Source organism: Zea mays, chromosome 5, assembly GCF_902167145.1.
Source record: "Zea mays cultivar B73 chromosome 5, Zm-B73-REFERENCE-NAM-5.0, whole genome shotgun sequence".
NCBI lineage: Eukaryota > Viridiplantae > Streptophyta > Magnoliopsida > Poales > Poaceae > Zea > Zea mays.
In genome coordinates this window covers 151,053,698-151,074,154 of record NC_050100.1, presented here as the reverse complement: position 1 = coordinate 151,074,154, position 20,457 = coordinate 151,053,698, and the positions used below count along the sequence as shown (strand labels likewise).

At 43.4% G+C, this 20,457-nt stretch overlaps 2 protein-coding genes across 3 annotated transcripts; both read left to right on the top strand.

Moving 5' to 3' along the window:
- The first annotated feature begins 2,309 nt into the window (after positions 1-2,309).
- LOC103628551 (polygalacturonate 4-alpha-galacturonosyltransferase) lies at positions 2,310-5,159 on the top strand. Its single transcript, XM_008648728.3, has 2 exons — positions 2,310-4,589; positions 4,678-5,159. The coding sequence occupies exons 1-2, from the start codon at positions 4,288-4,290 to the stop codon at positions 5,069-5,071; spliced, it is 696 nt and encodes a 231-aa protein (XP_008646950.3). The 5' UTR covers positions 2,310-4,287; the 3' UTR covers positions 5,072-5,159.
- A 10,148-nt stretch (positions 5,160-15,307) lies between these two features.
- On the top strand, positions 15,308-17,180 carry LOC100501214 (uncharacterized). 2 transcript variants are annotated; one of them, XR_002748256.2, is made up of 3 exons: positions 15,308-16,544; positions 16,678-16,816; positions 16,909-17,180. XR_002748256.2 is itself a non-coding variant. In NM_001357654.1 (2 exons), exons 1-2 carry the CDS (start codon positions 15,692-15,694, stop codon positions 16,713-16,715), a joined length of 891 nt encoding a protein of 296 aa, NP_001344583.1. In that variant the 5' UTR covers positions 15,319-15,691; the 3' UTR covers positions 16,716-17,100. The 2 variants fall into 2 exon arrangements, 1 of the variants encoding a protein (NP_001344583.1); NM_001357654.1 differs by having other exon boundaries at positions 15,319-16,544; positions 16,678-17,100.
- The last annotated feature ends 3,277 nt before the right edge of the window (positions 17,181-20,457 follow it).

The window sequence follows — 20,457 nt, the reverse complement described above, 5'->3', positions numbered from 1 at the left end:
CATCCCCCCAGGTCAAGGATAGGTACCACAAGATAAGGAGCATGATGGATGTCGCGATGAGTTCGTGAGAGATTTAGGCCGTCGTCTCTCAGTCAACTTTGGTTGTTGTATCGTTGTCTTCGTATGATGTAATTATTTAACTATTTTGTACATAACTCCATTATATATTAAAGATGTGACATTTGTTTCTGTACCATGATCCATCATATATGTGAGACTTGATTCTAGCACACATTTGATTCACGCCTGGGTTTGACCCTTAAATCCGGGTGTGGCAACTAGACTGTTCGGGGGCACCCGACCATCCGGTGCACCTCCCAACCGTTGGCTGATGTGTCATATAGCCGTTGGTCATCTTCACACACCGGGTTGTCCGTCGTCTGGTGAATTATAGATGAGGGAACCCGAGAGTGGCCTGTTTAGTCGGACAGTCACTGGACTATCGAGTGGGTGGCAATGTACTGTTTAGTGCTATCCAGACCAGCCTGATTTCATCTTTTTCGTGTTGATTTTCTTTTGCTCCTTTTGGCTTGACTTCATATAGTCCCTAGCACTTAGAAAAATATGATTAGTACCTAAATCAATTGACTAGGTGCTAGAAGCATACCTTTTTCACTTGGAACCATATAAATTTGTAGTATGCCCATTTTCAAGCCTGAAAGTGCCTTTTCTCAATTTGCTTTGCAACTATGTGTGCTCATGCTCATAGGAAAATATGTTAGTACATTGTAGTGTGTTGAGCATTTAATCACCAAAGACAAATAGAAATGGCCTTTCAGTGTTGGTCGTGGTGATTGTTTTATTAGGGGCCATCATGGGTGTTGGTTTTCGAAGCACAAACGGTGGAATGCAAATGTTAGGACGGAAGTTTGTGGGCCCAAACATTCGAAAGCGAAATGATAGGTGGCACGACAAAACATTAAGCAGAGAGCGCAAATTGCCTTGTTAAGCATGTCCCACCACGCTATAGGACGAGAGTATTTATAGGGTAACTGAGAGTAGGTAGTCTAAATACATCCATATGCCACGGTTATGTATCATATTCCTAGAATATGATGGGGTAAGTTTTCTTTGATTACACAAAGATCCCTACCGACATAGACTGACCGGCAGGCCCGGGCCGACCGGGATGTCGGCCCACCCTGGCCGGGTCATGGACGATGTCTTCGGGTCTTTGTTCTCGCACGGGCCTTCGCCTTTTCATTGGTTGCGATTGCAACACGTCAACCCGTCATTGATAGGGATGGCAAATTTACCCGTGGGTTTGGTTTCGGATACGAATTTGTACCTGCGGGTCTTGCCCATACCCAACCCGTGATAAAATCGGGTTGGGTACGGATATTTTTTTATCGCCCGCGGGTTACCCGTGGATATCCATAAAAACTAAAAAACTAGTGAGCATGTATCATGAAGACTTGAAGTGTTCTCATATTATGTTCTGTATGCCTCTTTTGACGCATAATTCATGATGACTTGTTTGAAGTGTTCCCTGCACGCATAAGTTTTCTGGAATTTTTGTTGGTTATGATTATATTTTCTAAAATTTTTTGGTATTGTTTTAAGATATATATATACTCGCGGGTACCCGATACCCGCCCGATACCCGACGGGTACGGGCACGGGTACAAATTTTTACCCACGGGTATTTATTATATTCGACCCATTGCCATCCCTACTCATCGACAGAAGGCCCCATCACTGCAGCTGTCGATGCGGAGGCCTTTGATTCCATGGTCGTATGCAAAGGCATTGTCTCCAATAAAGCCGGACTTCACCTGTTCGTCTCCGGAGGCATTGCCTCCAAAGTCGGACTTCGCCTATGCACCAGTCGACTGTTCTGTCTAAGGCACTAGGGCAGCTGGTTAGTAATCAAAATAGGGTGGTCGAGGGATAGGTCCGTCGTCCTCGCTCCAGCAAAAAACTCGGGACTGATCTTAATTAATTGACGGTTGATAGAACTGTCGGCACCGATGTTGGAACTGTCGGGACTATTTGGTTGCCTGCATGGCTGAGCGCCTGAGCCTGGCTCCTATGTAGTGAGTCTGGCTCTAACTGGTCTGAGTGGACACATGCAATTTCTTGTGTTTGGTTGTCTGCATGCGATCGGTCTGGTTTATGAGAGATGTTGTTTGGTTGCCTGTATGAATATTTGTTGTATGAGTTAAAAACGTTATTAAATAAATGAAAATTGTATTAATAGACAGTAATTATATGTTAAAATTATTTAATAGACACTAACTACATGTTAATAAACACTAATTATATCTCTACTACTCTATAAGGACCTAACGAGGGCATCCACAGCTTCACCACGCCCCCGCCCGGATGTCGCGCCCGCCCCCGCTGCCCGCCCTCCTGCCTACCCCCCCCCCCCCCGATAATCTCGCCAGCATCGCCGCCGCCGCCCCTCCCCCATCGCTCCACCCTTCGCCATTCTCGCCCCGCTCCCTGCCATCCCCTTCCATCGGCGCCCTCGCCATCCTCGCCCCGATCTCCATCAAAAGAAGCTAGCGACGGCCTCGCCATCCTCGCCCCATGTTCCCCGTCCCATAGCCCCTACCCCCACCGCGTCTTCCCCGTCTCACCGCGCCCGCATCCTCTCATCCCGTCCGTCGCGCCCGCACCCCCATGCAAAACTGCTGGCATCCTCGGCGTGCGGGCCGCGCCAAGCCTGGTGGCCGGCTCGTGGACCTGGACAGCGCCGAGAAGGGCCCAAGGATGTCCCAGTCCCCGTCCCTGCGCCACGAGAGCTGGCGTTCTCCGGCAAGGTCGTCGTGGCTGGTGTGCCGGCAAGGGCGAGCGTGCACCTGTCCTCGGCGTCACCACCTCGCCCCCTTCCGAGATCGACGCTGCCATCCCCCAAGCTCGAGATCGGCTCTCCCCATGGTGCCTCATGGCCTCTCAAGTAGGGATCCGCTCAATGACTCCACATGTTCCCTCCCCGGTGCCGGTTCCTTGCCTCAAATGCCTGCGACACCGTGCGGCCAGCTCCAAGAACCGGCGCCGCAGGAGGCGCTGGTAGATGAAGCAGGGCCTGCGCCCAAGGCGGTCGGTCGCGGAGATCTGCCGCGCCCACACGCGTCTTAGGACAGAAGTGTGCTGCCAAGGCTGAGGAGATCTACCAAAACCTAGAGGAGGAAGAGGTCCCAACGGCGTCCTTTGTTCAAATGGCTATTTCAGTATCATGCTTTTTACTTCACATGAGAACCTCATTCTCCTCCAAACCAACAGAGGTACCTGCTAGATTTGTTTATCCGGAGATTCTATTGTGCCAACTATTTATTTGATTTGCTGCAATTTTTAGGGTTTAGCTTTGATCATATTTTAATGTAGTGTCATGGGTTCTATAACACTATTAACTTGCCAACCAAAGGTGGGTGTTTTTTTGAAGCAAGATATGAATCCACAGGTTTTTATGAGGAAGCTACCACAAATTCTTTTGGAATATTTTGTCTTAGAGGACTTGTGCCTGGATCAACTTACTCTATAAGAGTGGCTGCAAAAGATAATCTTCGGTTTGCACCAGTTCAGCGTGCTTCACCTGAGTTAAAAAGGTCATGATATTTTCTCGAATGATATTTTCTCCATGTATTTCTTTGGCTGTTAGTATTTATATGGCACCTACTTATGATAGAAAATATTAAAACCCACCTGAGTTAAAAAAGGTCATGAACAAAAGGCTTGATCCATTATTTGGAACTTATTCAGATCAGTAACGAAACTCCAGCTGATTGTGCAACTGTTGTTTACTAAAGCTACAAAATGCACTGGCACAAAAAATTAATCATGCCAAACACATCCACACAATCTATCTCCAAAATTCAATCAACAATATATAGTGTACATAGTTTACTAAAGAATGTAAGGTTTAGTGGGAAGGGAGATAGGAATACTTAAACAAATCCAGATTCAAAGAAACAGGGAAAAGAAAAAGGATGCACAGTTTATGGCGAGTGAACTCGAGCGCTTCTATTCGGAGATGATGCAGAGCTCTCTGCAGGATTATCCAAAGTTAATATATGTGTTTTGTTTAACTTATTCCCTCATTAGTCATTCTTTTTCTCATAATGCAGTCTTACGAGATAAAAAGAGAGATTCTTCATGCCTTGGACCAAACTGATGGAGACAGATCCATAGAAAATAGTGCATGGCTTTACATTTTGTTTGTGTTATTTTTTCATAGCTTTACAGGCATTGTAAAATGTAATCTTGTTTCACCTTATCCTGATCATTCTCATGTTTCCTACTTGTAGAAACTAAGGGGGGATAATTGGTGTAAGGAACAAAATGGAAGTAGTGCAGCAGGATGATGAAGCATTAGTTAAACTTGAGAACACAGGTATTGAACGCTCAAAAGATGTTGATTCTGCAGTGCTGGGAAAATATAGCATCTGGAGACGTGAAAATGAAAATGAGAAGGCAGATTCAAGGGTTCGTCTGATGCGAGATCAAATGATCATGGCCAGAATTTATTCTGTTCTTGCCAAATATAGGGACAAACTTGATCTCTATCAGGAGCTGCTAGCAAGACTCAATGAAAGCCAGCGCTCCCTTGGGGAAGCTACTGCTGATGCCGAACTTCCGAAGAGGTGGTGCCTACTCGAACTATCTAGGCCCAAATTTTCAGTGTTACTGATTTCTCTTTCTGTATTGATTCATCTCATCTTTAATTTGCAGTGCTTCAGATAGAATCAAAGCAATGGGCCAAGTTTTATCAAAAGCAAGGGATCTGTTGTATGATTGCAAGGAAATTACCCAGCGTTTGAGAGCAATGCTTCAGTCAGCAGATGAGCAGGTCTGGAGCTTGAAGAAGCAAAGCACCTTCCTTAGCCAGCTTGCAGCTAAGACAATCCCAAATGGCATCCATTGTCTTTCTATGCACTTAAGAATTGATTATTACCTTCTCTCTCCAGAGAAAAGAAAGTTCCCCAGTAGCGAGAACTTGGAAAATCCTGATCTTTACCATTATGCTCTTCTCTCAAACAATGTTTTGGCAGCATCAGTTGCGGTCAACTCAACCATCATGAATGCGAAGGTTAGTGTAATCCCCATCTTGAAACTGGAAGTGTAATCTCTTCATTATGTCTACCATTGAATGACCCATTATATAGCACTTTTGATTTTCTTTCTATAAATTTTCAGGAGCCTGAAAAACATGTGTTTCACCTTGGAAAATGCATGTGGAAAATGTTGATGACTTCAAATGGTTGAACTCTTCTTACTGCCTTGTTCTGAAGTAGCTCAAGTCTGCAGCCATGAGTTCAATGTCTATTCTCTGAATTTAAGATCTATGATCTGCAATTTTACTCATTGTCATCAATTTCTAAATGTCCCAGTATACACGTATATATTTCTTTTCTAAAAAGACTGCTCATAAAAACTGCTCATCAATTTCTAAAAAGACTGTTGTTTCAGATCCTCTTGTCAGTGATCATAACAAAGAGTCTTTTATAATTAGAGGTGATAATAATGTCTTCGTCAATTAGAGGTGCACCTGCGTCGGCGCCACGACACTTGACCCAGGTGAGGTCGCTGTCGATGCCACCATGTCTTCTTCATCTATCCACTAGCCTCATCTCGCCGGCGACAAGATCCACCGCACCGCCTTCCTTCCCGTCTTCCCTTGGCATTCCTCTGTGTAAGATTTCTCTTCCTGTATTTGGACTGGTAATACTTGATTTTTTTGACTGTGATGTTAGCTGCTTCTGCTGTACTGTTTTCAATGTTTGAAATGCATTCATTTCTGTATTTTGATACTGCATTTTTTGATACTGATTTGTGCCATTCTGATCTGACCTCAAGTTCTAGGAGCAGCTAAGTGAAATAATATTGTTTCTAATTGTATCTTCTCTTTTGGGTTTGTGTTTTGCTTGGTATTGCTTCCCTGCTACAATCCTAGCTATGTAAGCTTGCTGTCTGATGATTCTGTTTCCTTTTCGTTCATCTCATTTTTCCATATGGACCACAAACAGTAATATACTATGAGGTCCCTCCTTGATGTAATTGTATGCATAGGAGGAACTTGTTTCTAACAGTGTGCTGATGCAGTCTGTGCCACTTAAACACTATCTTTGGTTGTTGCTAGATATCACACAAGATTGATTCCAATTTTATTTCATTGCATGGAACTAGATGCCTTTAATCAAAGAGATCGTTATTTTTGTTTATCATGTAGTGTTCAGTATATTCTATAGGTTAGTACCAACTTTTTGTGTAAATGTGCTCCAGGTCTCTAGGTTTTTCTTGATATGTCATTTATTTCTGTTCATTTGGATAGAGACACCCTCTTTATTTCTATTCACTTGGACATAAGATGACAATTTAGAATTTGCTTCCTCCTGCCTAATGGTAAATCATCATAGATTAACATTTTTAACTTTTACCCGGTTTCACTCAGGTCTTGAGAATGAGTAGGGTAGGAGCTCCAGGAGCAGTTCTTCCCCTTCTCACAGAATCGCCCTCCCTGAGGTGCCAAACCTTCTAATTTTGTATAACTTCAATAAATCCTTGAAAAAGTATTGTTGCTTTGTAACTGGTTGCATACACCTCACATATTTTTTCATCTGTGTGTCCAACTGCAATGCCTCAGAATTCAGCTATGATATGGCATAATAGATTATAATAGTAGTGCTTTTCTTTAGTTCCACATGCACTATGTTGATGCTTCTAAAAATTCTAGGTTTACTTTAATGTAAATACATACACTATATCTCTGTTATTGTGAACTTAATTCTTTTCTCCTTTTTTCTGAACATTTTCCTGGAATAGAAATAACCTCAAACTTGTGTGCCTTAATAAATCTTGATTTAATGGCAGATATTGAAACCCCTGAAGTTGAGAGTGCCACAAATGGAGATAAGAACCTAGATAATGCTCTTATGTGGTACGATAAGGAAAACATAATGGTCACAAAAATATTTTAAGTTTTATGTGGTTTCGGTTCTTGCAAAAGTAAAGTAGTTCTGATCGCAGAAAATTTTTGCTCTTTTTAATTCCTTGGTATATGTACATTGGCAAGTATGTGATATTAGAATATTTGAAGAGTTATCATTTTGATCATCATCTTCATTTATACTTTTTAGGTCAGATCTATTAAAGCATCAGCATTAATTTTACAAGCTTTTGGTTTAGTTGTATGTGATATTAGCTTAATGTTTGGGTCAGATCTAATCATGTAGTGTACAATGCATGTTTGTTTCCAAAGACTACTAAATTAACTATAAACATTAAGCTTTAATGCAGCTATCGGCAATTTTTAAATACTATGCTTTCCCCAGTCTATGTTGATTCTCAGGTTACTCCATGTTATATTTTTAAGAAATTTATAAGCTTATATAAAATGTTGTTTATGTTTGTACAATAATCTATTTTGTCAGACTATGTTGCTCTGAAAGATGATGCTTTACAAATAATTCACAGCCTAACAAATTGCAGGCAACCATCTTAACAACAAAAGAGGCTCGTACAATCACAGCTGCAACTGCTAAACCACTTGTGCATGCAAAGTATCAAAAAGGAGGCCAGACACAGGTTGATGAAACATCTAAAAAGGTAAGCAACTTGAACCACTGTTTTCTCAAGATCCCTTCTGGTAACAAAAAATTATTAATACGGTAAACATGGTTGCTGCTTGATGATAAATAGTAAAAAAATGGTTCTCCGAAATTGGCTGATATATATTAATAAAAACTTTGCCCGACCAGATGTCGCGGTAAAGCGATTTAATTACCATACACAACTCTGTCGCTTTTCTCTTTAGCACAAACAGAAAAGAAAAAAGAAAAAACATGCAGGATTGATTGTTGATATTACATAAGCATCTCAAGCTCTACCAGAACTCTGAGATATTTGCTATGCGGTGAACTAGCAGCATTCACATAAATTTCTTTCCAGTGATCGAATTCACTTAAAACGTGCACTAATCTAATTGTAAACTTTGTGCTCTTCTTTTATTGTGGATTTGTTTGAAATCTGATATATCATTTTGTTTTGGATTGGTTCAGGCAATAAGGATGTCAAATCTGCAGCTTTGCCAACATGAGTAGTTTATATTCGCTTCCCCGCACCCTCCACTTCCTTGTCATCGTGCTGATTCCAGATCAAGGGGTAGTGATCCGGAAGGTGGCTATGGTTTTTGTAAGTACGAGGCTCAAGATCTTGTTCAAGGAAGGTGGCTATGGTACTTTTGATCCTCTGTTCATCAACTTGATTGCATCTATGCAAGCGCTACAACCAGATTGAAGCCCAGTCTGCTGCTAGCATGGCACCTATGTGGACCCTCTACAATATGTGTATGATAGGATGTGTCATGCGTGAGGTGAGATGATATATGTTAACTGAATTGGTAAAACACTTGATATATGTTAAAATATGTTGACCCCAATGATCCTACTAAGATCTTTCTTTGGCATGATATATGTTTCATACAATTTTTTGCTCCCGTCGCAACGCACGGACACTCACCTAGTACTAATATTAATCGCCTAAATTTTTTATTTATATTTAAAACATACATAGCATGTGTGGTCTAGTTTCATTCGTAAAAATATTAGAAACACAGATATGAAATCGGTTCGGTAATTAAATCTTTTAATTACAAGATATAACAAAAAAAAACCAAACAAACGTTGTCTTTTGTATGTGCAGATATAATTGAACCCATAGGGAAGGCAACCAAACGTATTGTATACATATTTCCAAACATGCTTATTAACTACGTCCTGATTAGATCATGCTTACATACGCAATGCATGCATGTGGGTTCTGACCCATAGATACAAACATACATACCGCCGTGAGCGACTCGGTCGTAATTAATCGCTGAAAAGAGTGAACCTCACGTCGACCGTGTTCGCTCTGCAGTATACTCCGGCCGGTTATCGCGTAAACTTTGCCGTCAACGCGATCGTGGCTCGTTTTGGATCCTCTGGCCGGGTAAAAGAGTTTCTGGAAACTGTCGTTATTAGCATGCATGCAGCACTAATTAACCTTTGCTAGCTCCAAATAAGAAAAAAGCTAGCTAGTCGTCGTTTATTTCGGCAGGAAATTAAAGACGAACGAGAGCAAAAAGTGTGACGACGGGGAACAGAGCAGAGCGTTCACACACACACACGGGTGCTGCCGGGCGGAACGTGCATGTGCATGCTGTTTCGCCGGTCAGTGATCCAGTCGTCCTCTCTTCATGGAGGAAAAACTGGCCGTGCATCACGGCGCGCGCGTGCCTGAACCGGTCTCCGATCCGATCTGTCGGGTTGGTGCGCCTAGTATATCTTGTTGCAATCTCTTGCAGTGCTCAGTGGTAATCAGTGGAGAGACAAGAGCAAATGAGACAAATGACTGGTGTTGTCTGTTTATTGCAGGGATCTTCATATATATACATGTGTACAAAGGGCATCAGACCCTTGGATCAAATAACCGTAGAATCAACGGTTGGATGGGTCTTGATCATATATTACATTGTTTTGTAACACTCCCCCTTGATCAACCCAAAACCGTTTGATCATCTGCAATTTATCTTATCTCCTCAAAAAAAACCCTGTGGGAAAAATAAGGAGTACACAATATCTTTTGGATAATGAGAATAATCTCACATTGTCTCCAAAAGAAAAATATGCTTGTAATCATCATGTATAAAAACCCCTGTGGGAAAAATCAATGATGAAGCATATAGCTTTGTTGATATTACCTCGTTAAAAACTTTGAATGAGAAAACCTTAGTAAGGCAAAACTCATACAAAGAAAAGAGTGTAATATGATGGTTCAATACGGGTTATATATCATGGGGAATTACTCCCCCTGAACCTTGCAAGCACTTAAGTCTTCTCATACCAATCCCCTCAACACATTTCTGAAATGTAGAGTATGGTAGAGACTTTGTGAATAGATCTGCAAGATTATCACAAGACTTTGTTTGCAAGATGTTTATATCCCCTTTTTCCTGAAGTTCATGGGGATAAAACAGTTTAGGAGAAATATGCTTATTGATATTGCTCTTGATATAACCTGTATCCATCTGAACAACACAAGCTGAATTATCTTCATAGATAATTGTTGGTGAGTCAAGAGAACCAATACCACAAGTTGTGAGTATATGATTCACCATTCTACGAAGCCATACACATTCACGTGATGCTTCAAATAATGCAATTATTTCAGAATGGTTGGTGGACGTGGTCACCAAAGTCTGTTTAGACGATTTCCACGCTAGTAGCACAAGGGTTTACGCAAAGACCCGGCGTTGATTTCAACGAAACTTATTCACCAGTCATGAGTGCAATAACATTCCGATATTTAATATCTTTGGCAGTGCAAAATCGTCTATCTTTGCAGTTGATGGACGTAGTGACCGCATATCTCTATGGGTCACTGGATTCTGATATATACATGAAAGTTCCTGATGGAATAGATGTACCGAATCCAAAGGCGAAGCGCAACATGTATTGTGTAAAGTTGCAGAAGTCATTATATGGCTTAAAACAATCGGGCAGAATGTGGTACAACCGATTGAGTGAATTCCTTTTACGTAAGGGATACACGAAAAATGATGATTGCCCGTGCGTCTTCATCAAAAGATCCAAAGTGGGATTCATTGCGTAAACCCTTGTGCTACTAGCCTTGCTTTGTATCTCACTACCTCACCATTTTCATTTCGTTTCCGAATGAAAACCCACTTATATCCCACAGGGAAGATATCACGTGGTGTAGGTATTACAGCAGAGAAAACTTCTCTTTTGTAAAGCGAGGCTAACTCCGCTTCGATTGCTGCCTTCCATTTGATCCAATCCGAGCGCTTACTGCACTCTGCCATGGTCTTTGGATCTAGATCATTTTGAAGGTCCTCAGCAATCTGCTCGGAGAAATATATGTCGACATTGGTAGCTTTTCTATCATATGTTTCACCAGTCTCAACATAGTTGATGGCAATTTCATCATTCCTTAGAGACTCATCAGAATTTCCCAAATTGATGTGTCCAGGATTTTCCGATGTCCCAGCCTCGGTTATGTGCACATCCGAGCTGGGTTGTGGATCATCACAATCCACATGATACATTGTATCATATTGGTGTCCTTTTGCATTCACTATTGCTCTTTGCTTCTTAGCAACAGAACAGCGCTTATTCACCATACTTCTCCTCTCTAGGAGTTGAGTGGCCTTACTCGGTACTTCCACTCTTTCTGGTGCATTCCTAGCAGGAATGAATGATTTAGTGACACCTTTGTAATTAGTGAATGCATCTGGCAGTTCATTTGCAAGTCTTTGCAAATGTATAATTTTCTGAACTTGCAGTTCAGTTTCTGAAGTACGTGGATCAGAACCTGGAACACATTGAGTATTCCAATTTATTTCCTGGCATTCTTTTTGGTACTTCAATTCTCCCCCTAATGCCGGGAAATGTTCCTCATCAAAGATAGAGTCAGCAAAACGGGCTGTAAATAGATCCCCTGTTAAGGGTTCTAAATACTTAATGATCGACGGAGATTGAAATCCCACATAGATCCCCACTTTCCTGTGTGGGCCCATAGCTGTTCTCTGAGGTGGTGAGATTGGAATGTATACACAACATCCAAATTTGCGCAAATGGGAAATACTTGGAGGATTTCCACGTACCATTTGTATTGGGGATGTTGAATGGTATGCAGTTGGTCGTAATTGTATAAGGTCAGCAGCGTGCAGGACTGCATGACCCCAACACGACGAAGGCAATTTGCAATTCATCAATAATGGCCTTGCGATGAGTTTAATCCTCTTGATTAGTGACTCAGCCAAACCATTCTGGGTGTGGACATACGGTACCGAGTGCTGTACTTGAATCCCCAGCGCCATACAATAATCATTGAATGCCTGAGATTTGAATTCAGCAGCATTGTCCATTCGGATTGAACTAATCCGATGTTCAGGAAAATTTGCCTTTAACTTGATAATTTGAGACATTATCTTGGCAAATGCATGGTTGCGTGTTGATAGTAAACACACATGTGACCATCTAGTAGATGCGTCAATCAGTACCATGAAATACCTGAACGGCCCAGAAGTTGGCATAATGGGCCCACAAATATCTCCTTGAATCCTTTCAAGGAATTTAAGCGGTTCAGCTTTAATTTTGAGATATGATGGTCTCAAAATAAGTTTCCCAGTTGCACATGCGGTGCAAACAAAATCCTGAGGTTTGGGAAAACTTGTTGTGGGCAGATTATGGCCAATTGAATTGCCTGTAATTTTCCTCATCATCCCTACGCCAGGATGACCAAGTCGATCATGCCAAATTTGGAATGCATCAACATCTTGGAAAATTACCTTGTATGCAACATGTGCATTGCTTTTAATATGTGTATAGTACAACCCTGACGTGAGTGATGGAATTTTCTCGCATATGCGCTTGCCATATTTATTCGGCTTGGTCAAGAAGAGAAACTCTTCTTGATTTTCATCATGGGTTTCAATATGAAATCCATTTTGCCGGATATCTCTAAAACTTAGGAGGGTACGTGTAGAATCAGGATACAATAATGCATCCTCGATCACAATTTCAGTACCCATGGGGAGTGTAATAGTTGCTCGACCAGAGCCAACTATCACAGCATCGCGTCCGGCGATGGTCAAAACTTTCCCATCTCTTTTCTTAAGAGTCTGAAAGTATTTGATCTCCCTAAGTATAGAGTTTGTGGTACAACTGTCCACAAGGCATAATTCCTCTTCCGTCGAGTTGTCATCATTATGCATCTATACATAAATAAAAATTCTGAATAAGAATTTGTGTGATGCAACTTAGTACTATACATAACATGATATTTAAATATCACAATGTCGAAACAATATTACAATAATGGTATGACGACTCATCCAATGAGTTCGCATTACACACAGGACCCAACACTGGTCTTGTAGAGTGTGTTACATCTCAACACATGAGATTGTATACCTCTACTTATTACAACAACATTATAAAGACAGTATAGAACATCCACACAAGCCACAGTGATCATGATCAAATCTCCAAGCATGAGAGATTTATGCCAAATCTCCAAATGGATCCTTTGACATATACTCAATGATCATATCATCAGATTCATCTTCTTGCAGAAGTGGAGGCTTGTTGTCAACCCCATTGAGGTGCTCTTTAGCAAGAGTGTTCTTCAGGTCACCAGAAGCCAGTGAAGAACTTCCAACCTCAATTGGTGCTTCAGTAGAATTGAAATGAGCCTCAAAAACAGGCTTATCAGACTTTGGCTTCTTTAGGGATTGTTGATACAACAGAACAAGGTGCTTAGGGCAAGTGCAGTCCCTAGCAAAATGGCCCTCAGTACCACATTTAAGGCAAGCTCTGTTGCCCTTAGATGGTAGAGGCTTGCCATTTCCTTTTCCTTTTCCTTTACCTTTCTTGTGGAATTTGTTCTTCTTGAATTTGTGAGGTCCAGGAGGATTCTTGAAGTTTTTCTTGAATCCTTTCTTATTCTCAGTCTTATGCACATTGAAATGTACCTCAGGCAGAGGGGCAGACCCAGGAGGGCGCTGCTGAGCATTCTTTAGAAGAAGCTCATGATGCTTTTCTGCTTGGGTCAATGTGTGCATGAGTTGAGAATATCTCTGGAAATTACTAGAGCGATACTGCTGATGCAATATCCTGTCCTCTGGAAGCATGGTAGATAGAGTCTTCTCTATCTTGTCTGCTTCAGTGGGCTCTTTCTCACAAAATTTCAATTTAGAACAAATGCTATGAAGAGCATGGTTATATTCTGCAACAGATTTAAAATCTTGCAGACGAAGGTGGTTCCACTCATGGTTGGCTGACGGCCATATGAGCTCCTTTTGCTGTTCATAGCGCTCTTTGAGAGATTTCCACAAGTTATGAGGGCATCTCTCCATAAGGTACTCTTGTTTAAGGTCCTTATGGATGTAAAGCCTCAAAAGGAAAAGTGCTGTGTTCTTTTTAACCTCATTCACTGGATCAGTACCAGTGATGGGTGCTGCAATGGCATCAATTATCCCACGAGAAGCAAAAGTTATTTCAATATCTGAAGCCCAAGTTGGGTAGTTATGCCCATCAAGGGCGAGTTCCTCGAACTCTTTGGTTGACATGTTCCTACAGTCATTACCATGGACATCCATTAATTTACGCATAAATTAATAGTCACAATGGTGATGTTGTAAGTTCATTATGCAAAAGTTCTTTAAAATTACATATGTAACGAGTTTCTTGAAGGTTCCAAACCTTCCCATGGAATAAATACTTTGAATTTTAGTAAGCATAGTATAGATAATCCTCAAATTAATGAGGTAGATCTAGTAGTGGGCAAGAAACTTGCTGCCTAAAAGCACGGTCTCTGGGCTGATAAGTTCACGGATGAACAAACCGCAGCCAATGCTTAGGTCTCCACTACCCATGCTCTACTAATTATCAAAGTAAAATTCACTAACTCTTACATGTGATATGAGTTGCCTGAAGGTTCCAAACCTTCCAATTGAATAAATACTTTGAATTTTAGTAAGCATAGTATAGATAATCCTCAAATTAATGAGGTAGATCTAGTAGTGGGCAAGAAACTTGCTGCCTAAAAGCACGGTCTCTAGGCAGATAAGTTCATAAATGAACAAACCGCAGCCAATGCTTAGGTCTCCACTACCCATGCTCTACTAATTATCAAAGTAAAATTCAATAACTCCATATCCTGTTATTTTGGATAGCACGTATAGGTAATCATCCCGAGGGATGTAGACCTCATAGAGATAGGCATTCCAAATGCTGCCACAAGCACGGTCTCTGGGCTACTAAATTCTATAAAGAATTTAGTGCAGCCAATGCTTAGGACTCTATCTCCCTATGCTCTTAATCCAAAATAATGTAATTTCATTTTGCATGAGTTTTATTAAGTCTGAACTTAATAAATGCTATATTTATATGCAAACATAAATGAATGCGTAAATCATAGCAAGTAGAGATATGTGAATTATTAATGTAAGACAAACAATAATTCACGAACTAAAATCTGCTATATTTACAATAAAACAGATATGTCTTTACAATATATGCAGTCTAAATTGCGAATTTAGACGCCTAAGATAATTGTGAACTGAAAATGCATATAAAACAGAGTCTTATACAGAAATTCAGAATTTAAAATGGTAAAACAGGCTATATTAGGCCTCTGAAAGTAGCCCAGGCGGCCTGCCAGGCGAGCCAGGCAGCGGCCAGAGGCCTGCACGCCGGCCCAGCCCAGCTGGCCTGCCCAGGCGGCCTAACAGAGGCCCAAAAGCCTATTTTATATTGGGGCGGCTAGGGTTTCCAACCCTAACCGCCCCTGTAGCCGTCGCCGCCACCAGGGCGTTTTCCAGCCGCCGGCCAGGGACGAGCGCCAAGGCTCCCAGCCGCCGCCAGGGCCGACTGTGCACGCCTATGCGCGCGCGCCTTGCGTGGGGCCCGTCCGAGCGCCAAGGTGCCCGCGCCAAGCGCGAGGCGGAGACCGCGCCGAGCACCGCCGGTGGGCCGCGCCGCGCGCTGCCACGAGCCCGCGCCGAGCAGCTCCTTGCGCAGGGGAGCCGCGCGCCAGGGCCATGCCACGCCCGCCTCTTTTCGCCAGGAGCCCGCGCAAGGACGCCTGCGCCGGGGAGCCGCGTCCGTAGCTGGCCGCGCGCCTGGTGCGCGCCAGGCCGCGCCGAGCGCCCTCGCCGGGGCGGAGCCGCCTGCGCCAGGGCATGCGGCCGCACCAAGCGCCGGCCGTTGCCGAGCGCCCTCGGGAGGTGGCCATACCGCGCCCGCGCCGAGCGCGAGTCGCGCGCGCGCCGGGCTTGTCCTGCGCCCGCGACTCCAGGAGGCTGCGCCGAGCCGCTGACCGGAGCCACTGCTCCTCGCCGTCGCATTGCGTCGAGCGCCGCCAGGGAGGGGGCCGCGGCCGAGCCTGGCAGACGAGCCATGGCCGGGTCGGGGCCGACATTGCAGGTTCACTGCATGTCCTTTGCTCCATGCCGGAGAGCAGTGCCACGCCAGAGCACTGGGCTTGCAGCGCCATTCCTCCACCCCCCTCCCCCAAACGGCCGACACAGCGGCCGGATCGAGGGCCATTAGGCCCTCCCATTGGAGGAGGAAGACGGGGCCACCCCATTTGGGCGATGGCCTGTGAAGATGATGCGTCCACGCGGAGCATCGACGGCACGAGGGGGCTGTCCACGACGGGCAGCAATGGTCCCGACGACCATAGGCACTGGTGGAGATGGCGAATGACGAGCAACTGCTGCTGCAGTGGGCGGAGGCGGTGGTGGTGCTGCCAAATCGACATCCATAGGGGCCGATGCAGACGATCCCGCGTCAAACACCGGCGCCGGTGGCGACGGGGATGCAGTGGGGAGTCCACACTCCACCACCGGCAGCGGAACCACCGCTGTCCATCCATGGAGAACGCAGAAGTGCACATTTTGCACTTGCACACGGCGTTCAGGGATCTCGTGCACCGGTGGGAGTGCAGTGGCTTGCCCAACGGTGAACGCTTCCAACATTGCATCATCAACAATATGAAGAACTTCGCGCATACGGCGTATGCGTATGGAAACGGTATGCTCCATACCTTGCTGTTGATGTGCAGATCGATCTTGCTGTTCTTGTCAAGAACAGCGTGTTCTTCCTCTTCCCCTTCTCTGATTTCTCCCTTGAGACAGTGCTGATAACGTGTTGCAATCTCTTGCAGTGCTCAGTGGTAATCAGTGGAGAGACAAGAGCAAATGAGACAAATGACTGGTGTTGTCTGTTTATTGCAGGGATCTTCATATATATACATGTGTACAAAGGGCATCAGACCCTTGGATCAAATAACCGTAGAATCAACGGTTGGATGGGTCTTGATCATATATTACATTGTTTTGTAACATATCTTACTCCAGCTGAGTCTAGTGCTCTCATCTCTCTCTCGTGTGTGTAGGAGTCCACTGGCGGCCGGATCTCGTACGTCGTCGACGATCGTTGGTGCACGTGCGAGTAGCAGTGCATGCTGATGGACGAGTTGAAGTAGCTAGCGGCTAACATATGCACGCGCGCATGAAGCAAGTTTGATCTATCTTTCTGTCTATATATGTTAATTTTATATGTATATATAATAATATATCTATCTATCTAGAAACTTTGACGAAAAAGATATATATATGAGTAGTAGACAGACACTATACCGCAATAATAATAATCAACTTCTCCACAGCTAGTCAGCTACCTCCCGGCCGGCCGGTAATCCCGTTATGTAACCGCCGGATCGGACTACTGGGTACGGTAGGGGTAGCAGGTGATATATGGTTGATCTGTTACATTTATAGGCACTTTTCGTATCATTTTAATTCTATAAATTAATATTATGATGAAGACATATAAAAGATAATTAATCATGACATCAAATATATCTATAACAATATGGATCATGAGAACATAAAGCATATGAATTATATAAATCATATAAATACGATAAACATGTAAACTGACTGAACAATTAAAAATAAACAGATAGAAACATAAACAGCATGACTGTAAAATTAAAACAGACAGATCTATTATATTATAATAAAACAGAACAGATAAGATAAAATCATCCTACATATGAAACAACATAGATGGATATATGAAACATATATAATTTCTAGAACGCAAAACAGTAAGTAAATAAACTGATCATACCCTCCCATGCGCTCTGATGATCCAGATCCTTGGCCAGCTTCTTTTATCATGTTGGAGATGTTTTGGGCAGTCGCGTAGACGCTCCCCAAAAACCTAATTGCCGATCCCCCGTGCAAGGTCTCGAACGGCACCGGCTTCGGAGGCACCTGCCCTCTCACTTCTCTGTGCGCGCTGAGTCACGAGATGGAAATACCCTCACTCGGCGGCTGGACTGTGATTCTGAAAGTGTTTTCTCGCGTGTACCGAGTGACAGGGGTGCTCCTCTATTTAACCTCTCGCAGAGGGAAGCTGAAGGAGAAAGGTCGCCGAGTCACGCCAAGGGTCGGTCAGCTCTCGCCGAGTCATGCCATAAGTCGGCCAGCACTCGCCGAGTCACGCCATGAGTCGGTCAGCTGAAGGAGAAGGGTCACTCGGCTGGCTGACGAAGAGACAGAGTCACTCGGCTGACGAAGAGACAGGCAACTGAAAGGTTAACACGGTTAGTGAGTGCTAAAAATTAACACAATCACACCACGCCCGCTCGCCTGCTTGCCTGCCTGCCTGCCTGCCCGCCTCGCCTCGCCTCGCCACGCCACGCCCGGCCGGCGGCGGCGGCGGCGCGCGCGCGCGTGGCACGCCCTTATCCATTTCTTGACTTCTCAAGTTAAGTGGAATAAATCTCACCATATAAGTCAAGCCAAAAAACCCTTGGACTTCTAATGTGGTACTATTGGTATTCTCCACCATTACTCACCTTAGAGTTTATTCAATAAATGGGCCAAGCCCATAAAAGATCCAACAATCCCCACCAAACTCTAGGGTTTGTAATGATGAAGTATCAGAATCACAATCCTTTGATATACCAGTGTTTCGATGGAGACTATTAAGTTGAACATCCATCTAGAATAAGAGTTTCACTCATTCACAACTGAACAATGGACTATGCCTCGAATTGACAGTTTTGTGCGAAATAAGATTCACTCAAATCCTTTGCTGATACTAGGCTGCAAAAGGGTATTCCCGCTGTTTAGAAGCATATAAGTCACACTTCAGTGTCTTTCATGAGTATTTAGGGATTACCCAAGTCCCATAGACTGTGACCAGCAGTCTGACTCATATAGGTGTATTCCTCAAAAGATGTTCTGTAGGACAACATCTCACCTTTTGTAAGACTCTTGGAATACATTAAGGTAAAAACCATCCTGCCTTACAAATAGGAAAGATGTGCATCAGAATTGAGTTAAGGAAGGGATCTTTCCTCACAATCTACTCCTAGCTTGTTTCTCCACTCTACTTCATGGGATCTCCGATCACATAGAGCAGGTTACCACTAGAGTAGATCTCACATGGGTCTCATACCCATTTCTCTCGATGCACTTTCTATCACATTGCGTGACAGACCCTTAGTGAATTGATCTGCCAGATTATTCGATGTGTGGACATAATACACAGTTATAACTTCGGAGTTTTTCAACTTTCTGACAGATTTCAATCTCCTCTTAACATGCCTTGTAGACTTCATGTTATTCTTAGAACTGTTAACCTTTGTAATCACAGTTTGATTGTCACAGTTGATGGAAATAGCCGGTATCGGGTTTTCAACTACCGGTAAGTCCAATAGGAAATCACGAAGCCACTCGGCCTCAGCCCCAGCAGTGTCTAATGCTGCGAGTTCTGCTTCCATTGTAGACTTCGTTAAGATAGTCTGCTTGCAAGACTTCCAGGAAACAGCGCCACCTCCAAACAGAAACACATATCCGCTTGTGGCATAAAGCTCATCAACATCAGAAATCCAGTTGGCATCACAATAGCCTTCCAGCACTTTTGGGTTTCCGGTATAATGAATACCGTGTGTCATAGTACCTTTCAAATACCGCAACACTCTCTCAAGAGCACGCTAGTGATCATCTCCTGGTTTCGACACAAACCGACTTAGCTTACTCACAGCATAAGAGATGTCTGGCCTTGTTGCACTTGCAAGGTACATGAGCGAGCCAATGATCTGGGAGTATGTCAATTGATCCCTTGCTATTCTTCGATTCTTTCTTAATAGCACACTGGGATCATAAGGTGTTGGAGCAGGATCACAGTCACTAAAACCAAAGCGACTCAATACCTTTTCCACATAATGGGATTGTAACAAAGTTACCCCACCATCAGCTTCTCTAACAAGCTTGATGTTTAGAATGACATCAGCTTCTCCCAAGTCTTTCATTTCGAAATTGCTCGATAGAAGATTTTTAACTTCCTCAATCACATTGAGATTTGATCCAAAGATCAAGATGTCATCAACATAAAGGCACAGCATAACAGACTCACCCCCCACCATACCGATAATACACACACGTGTCAGATTCATTTACAACAAAACCAGCAGCTGTAAGAGTATTATCAAACTTTTCATGCCATTGCTTAGGTGCTTGTTTTAGGCCATACAATGATTTTATCAACCTGCACACCTTGTTCTCTTGACCATCCGCGATGAACCCTTCTGGCTGATCCATATAGATCTCCTCATCCAACTCTCCATTTAGGAAAGCTGTCTTAACATCCATCTGATGAATGATAAGACCATAAGAGGCTGCCACGGCTATTAATGTACGAATTGTAGTCAATCGAGCCACTGGTGAGTAGGTGTCAAAGAAATCTTCACCCTCCTTTTGGGTATATCCTTTGGCCACAAGCCTTGCCTTGTACCTCTCAATTGTACCATCAGGCCTAAGCTTTTTCTTGAAGATACATTTGCAACCTATAGGTTGACAACCATAAGGACGGTCAATGACCTCCCAAGTTCCATTAGACATAATAGATTCCATCTCACTCCTTACTG

Coding starts and splice junctions, on each gene's coding strand:
- LOC103628551 (XM_008648728.3), top strand. CDS start 4,288: ATGGAAGTAGTGCAGCAGGATGATGAAGCATTAGTTAAACTTGAGAAC. Junction 4,590..4,677: donor GATGCCGAACTTCCGAAGAG/GTGGTGCCTACT, acceptor TTTAATTTGCAG/TGCTTCAGATAGAATCAAAG.
- LOC100501214 (NM_001357654.1), top strand. CDS start 15,692: ATGCGGCCGCACCAAGCGCCGGCCGTTGCCGAGCGCCCTCGGGAGGTG. Junction 16,545..16,677: donor GGCGTATGCGTATGGAAACG/GTATGCTCCATA, acceptor AATCTCTTGCAG/TGCTCAGTGGTAATCAGTGG.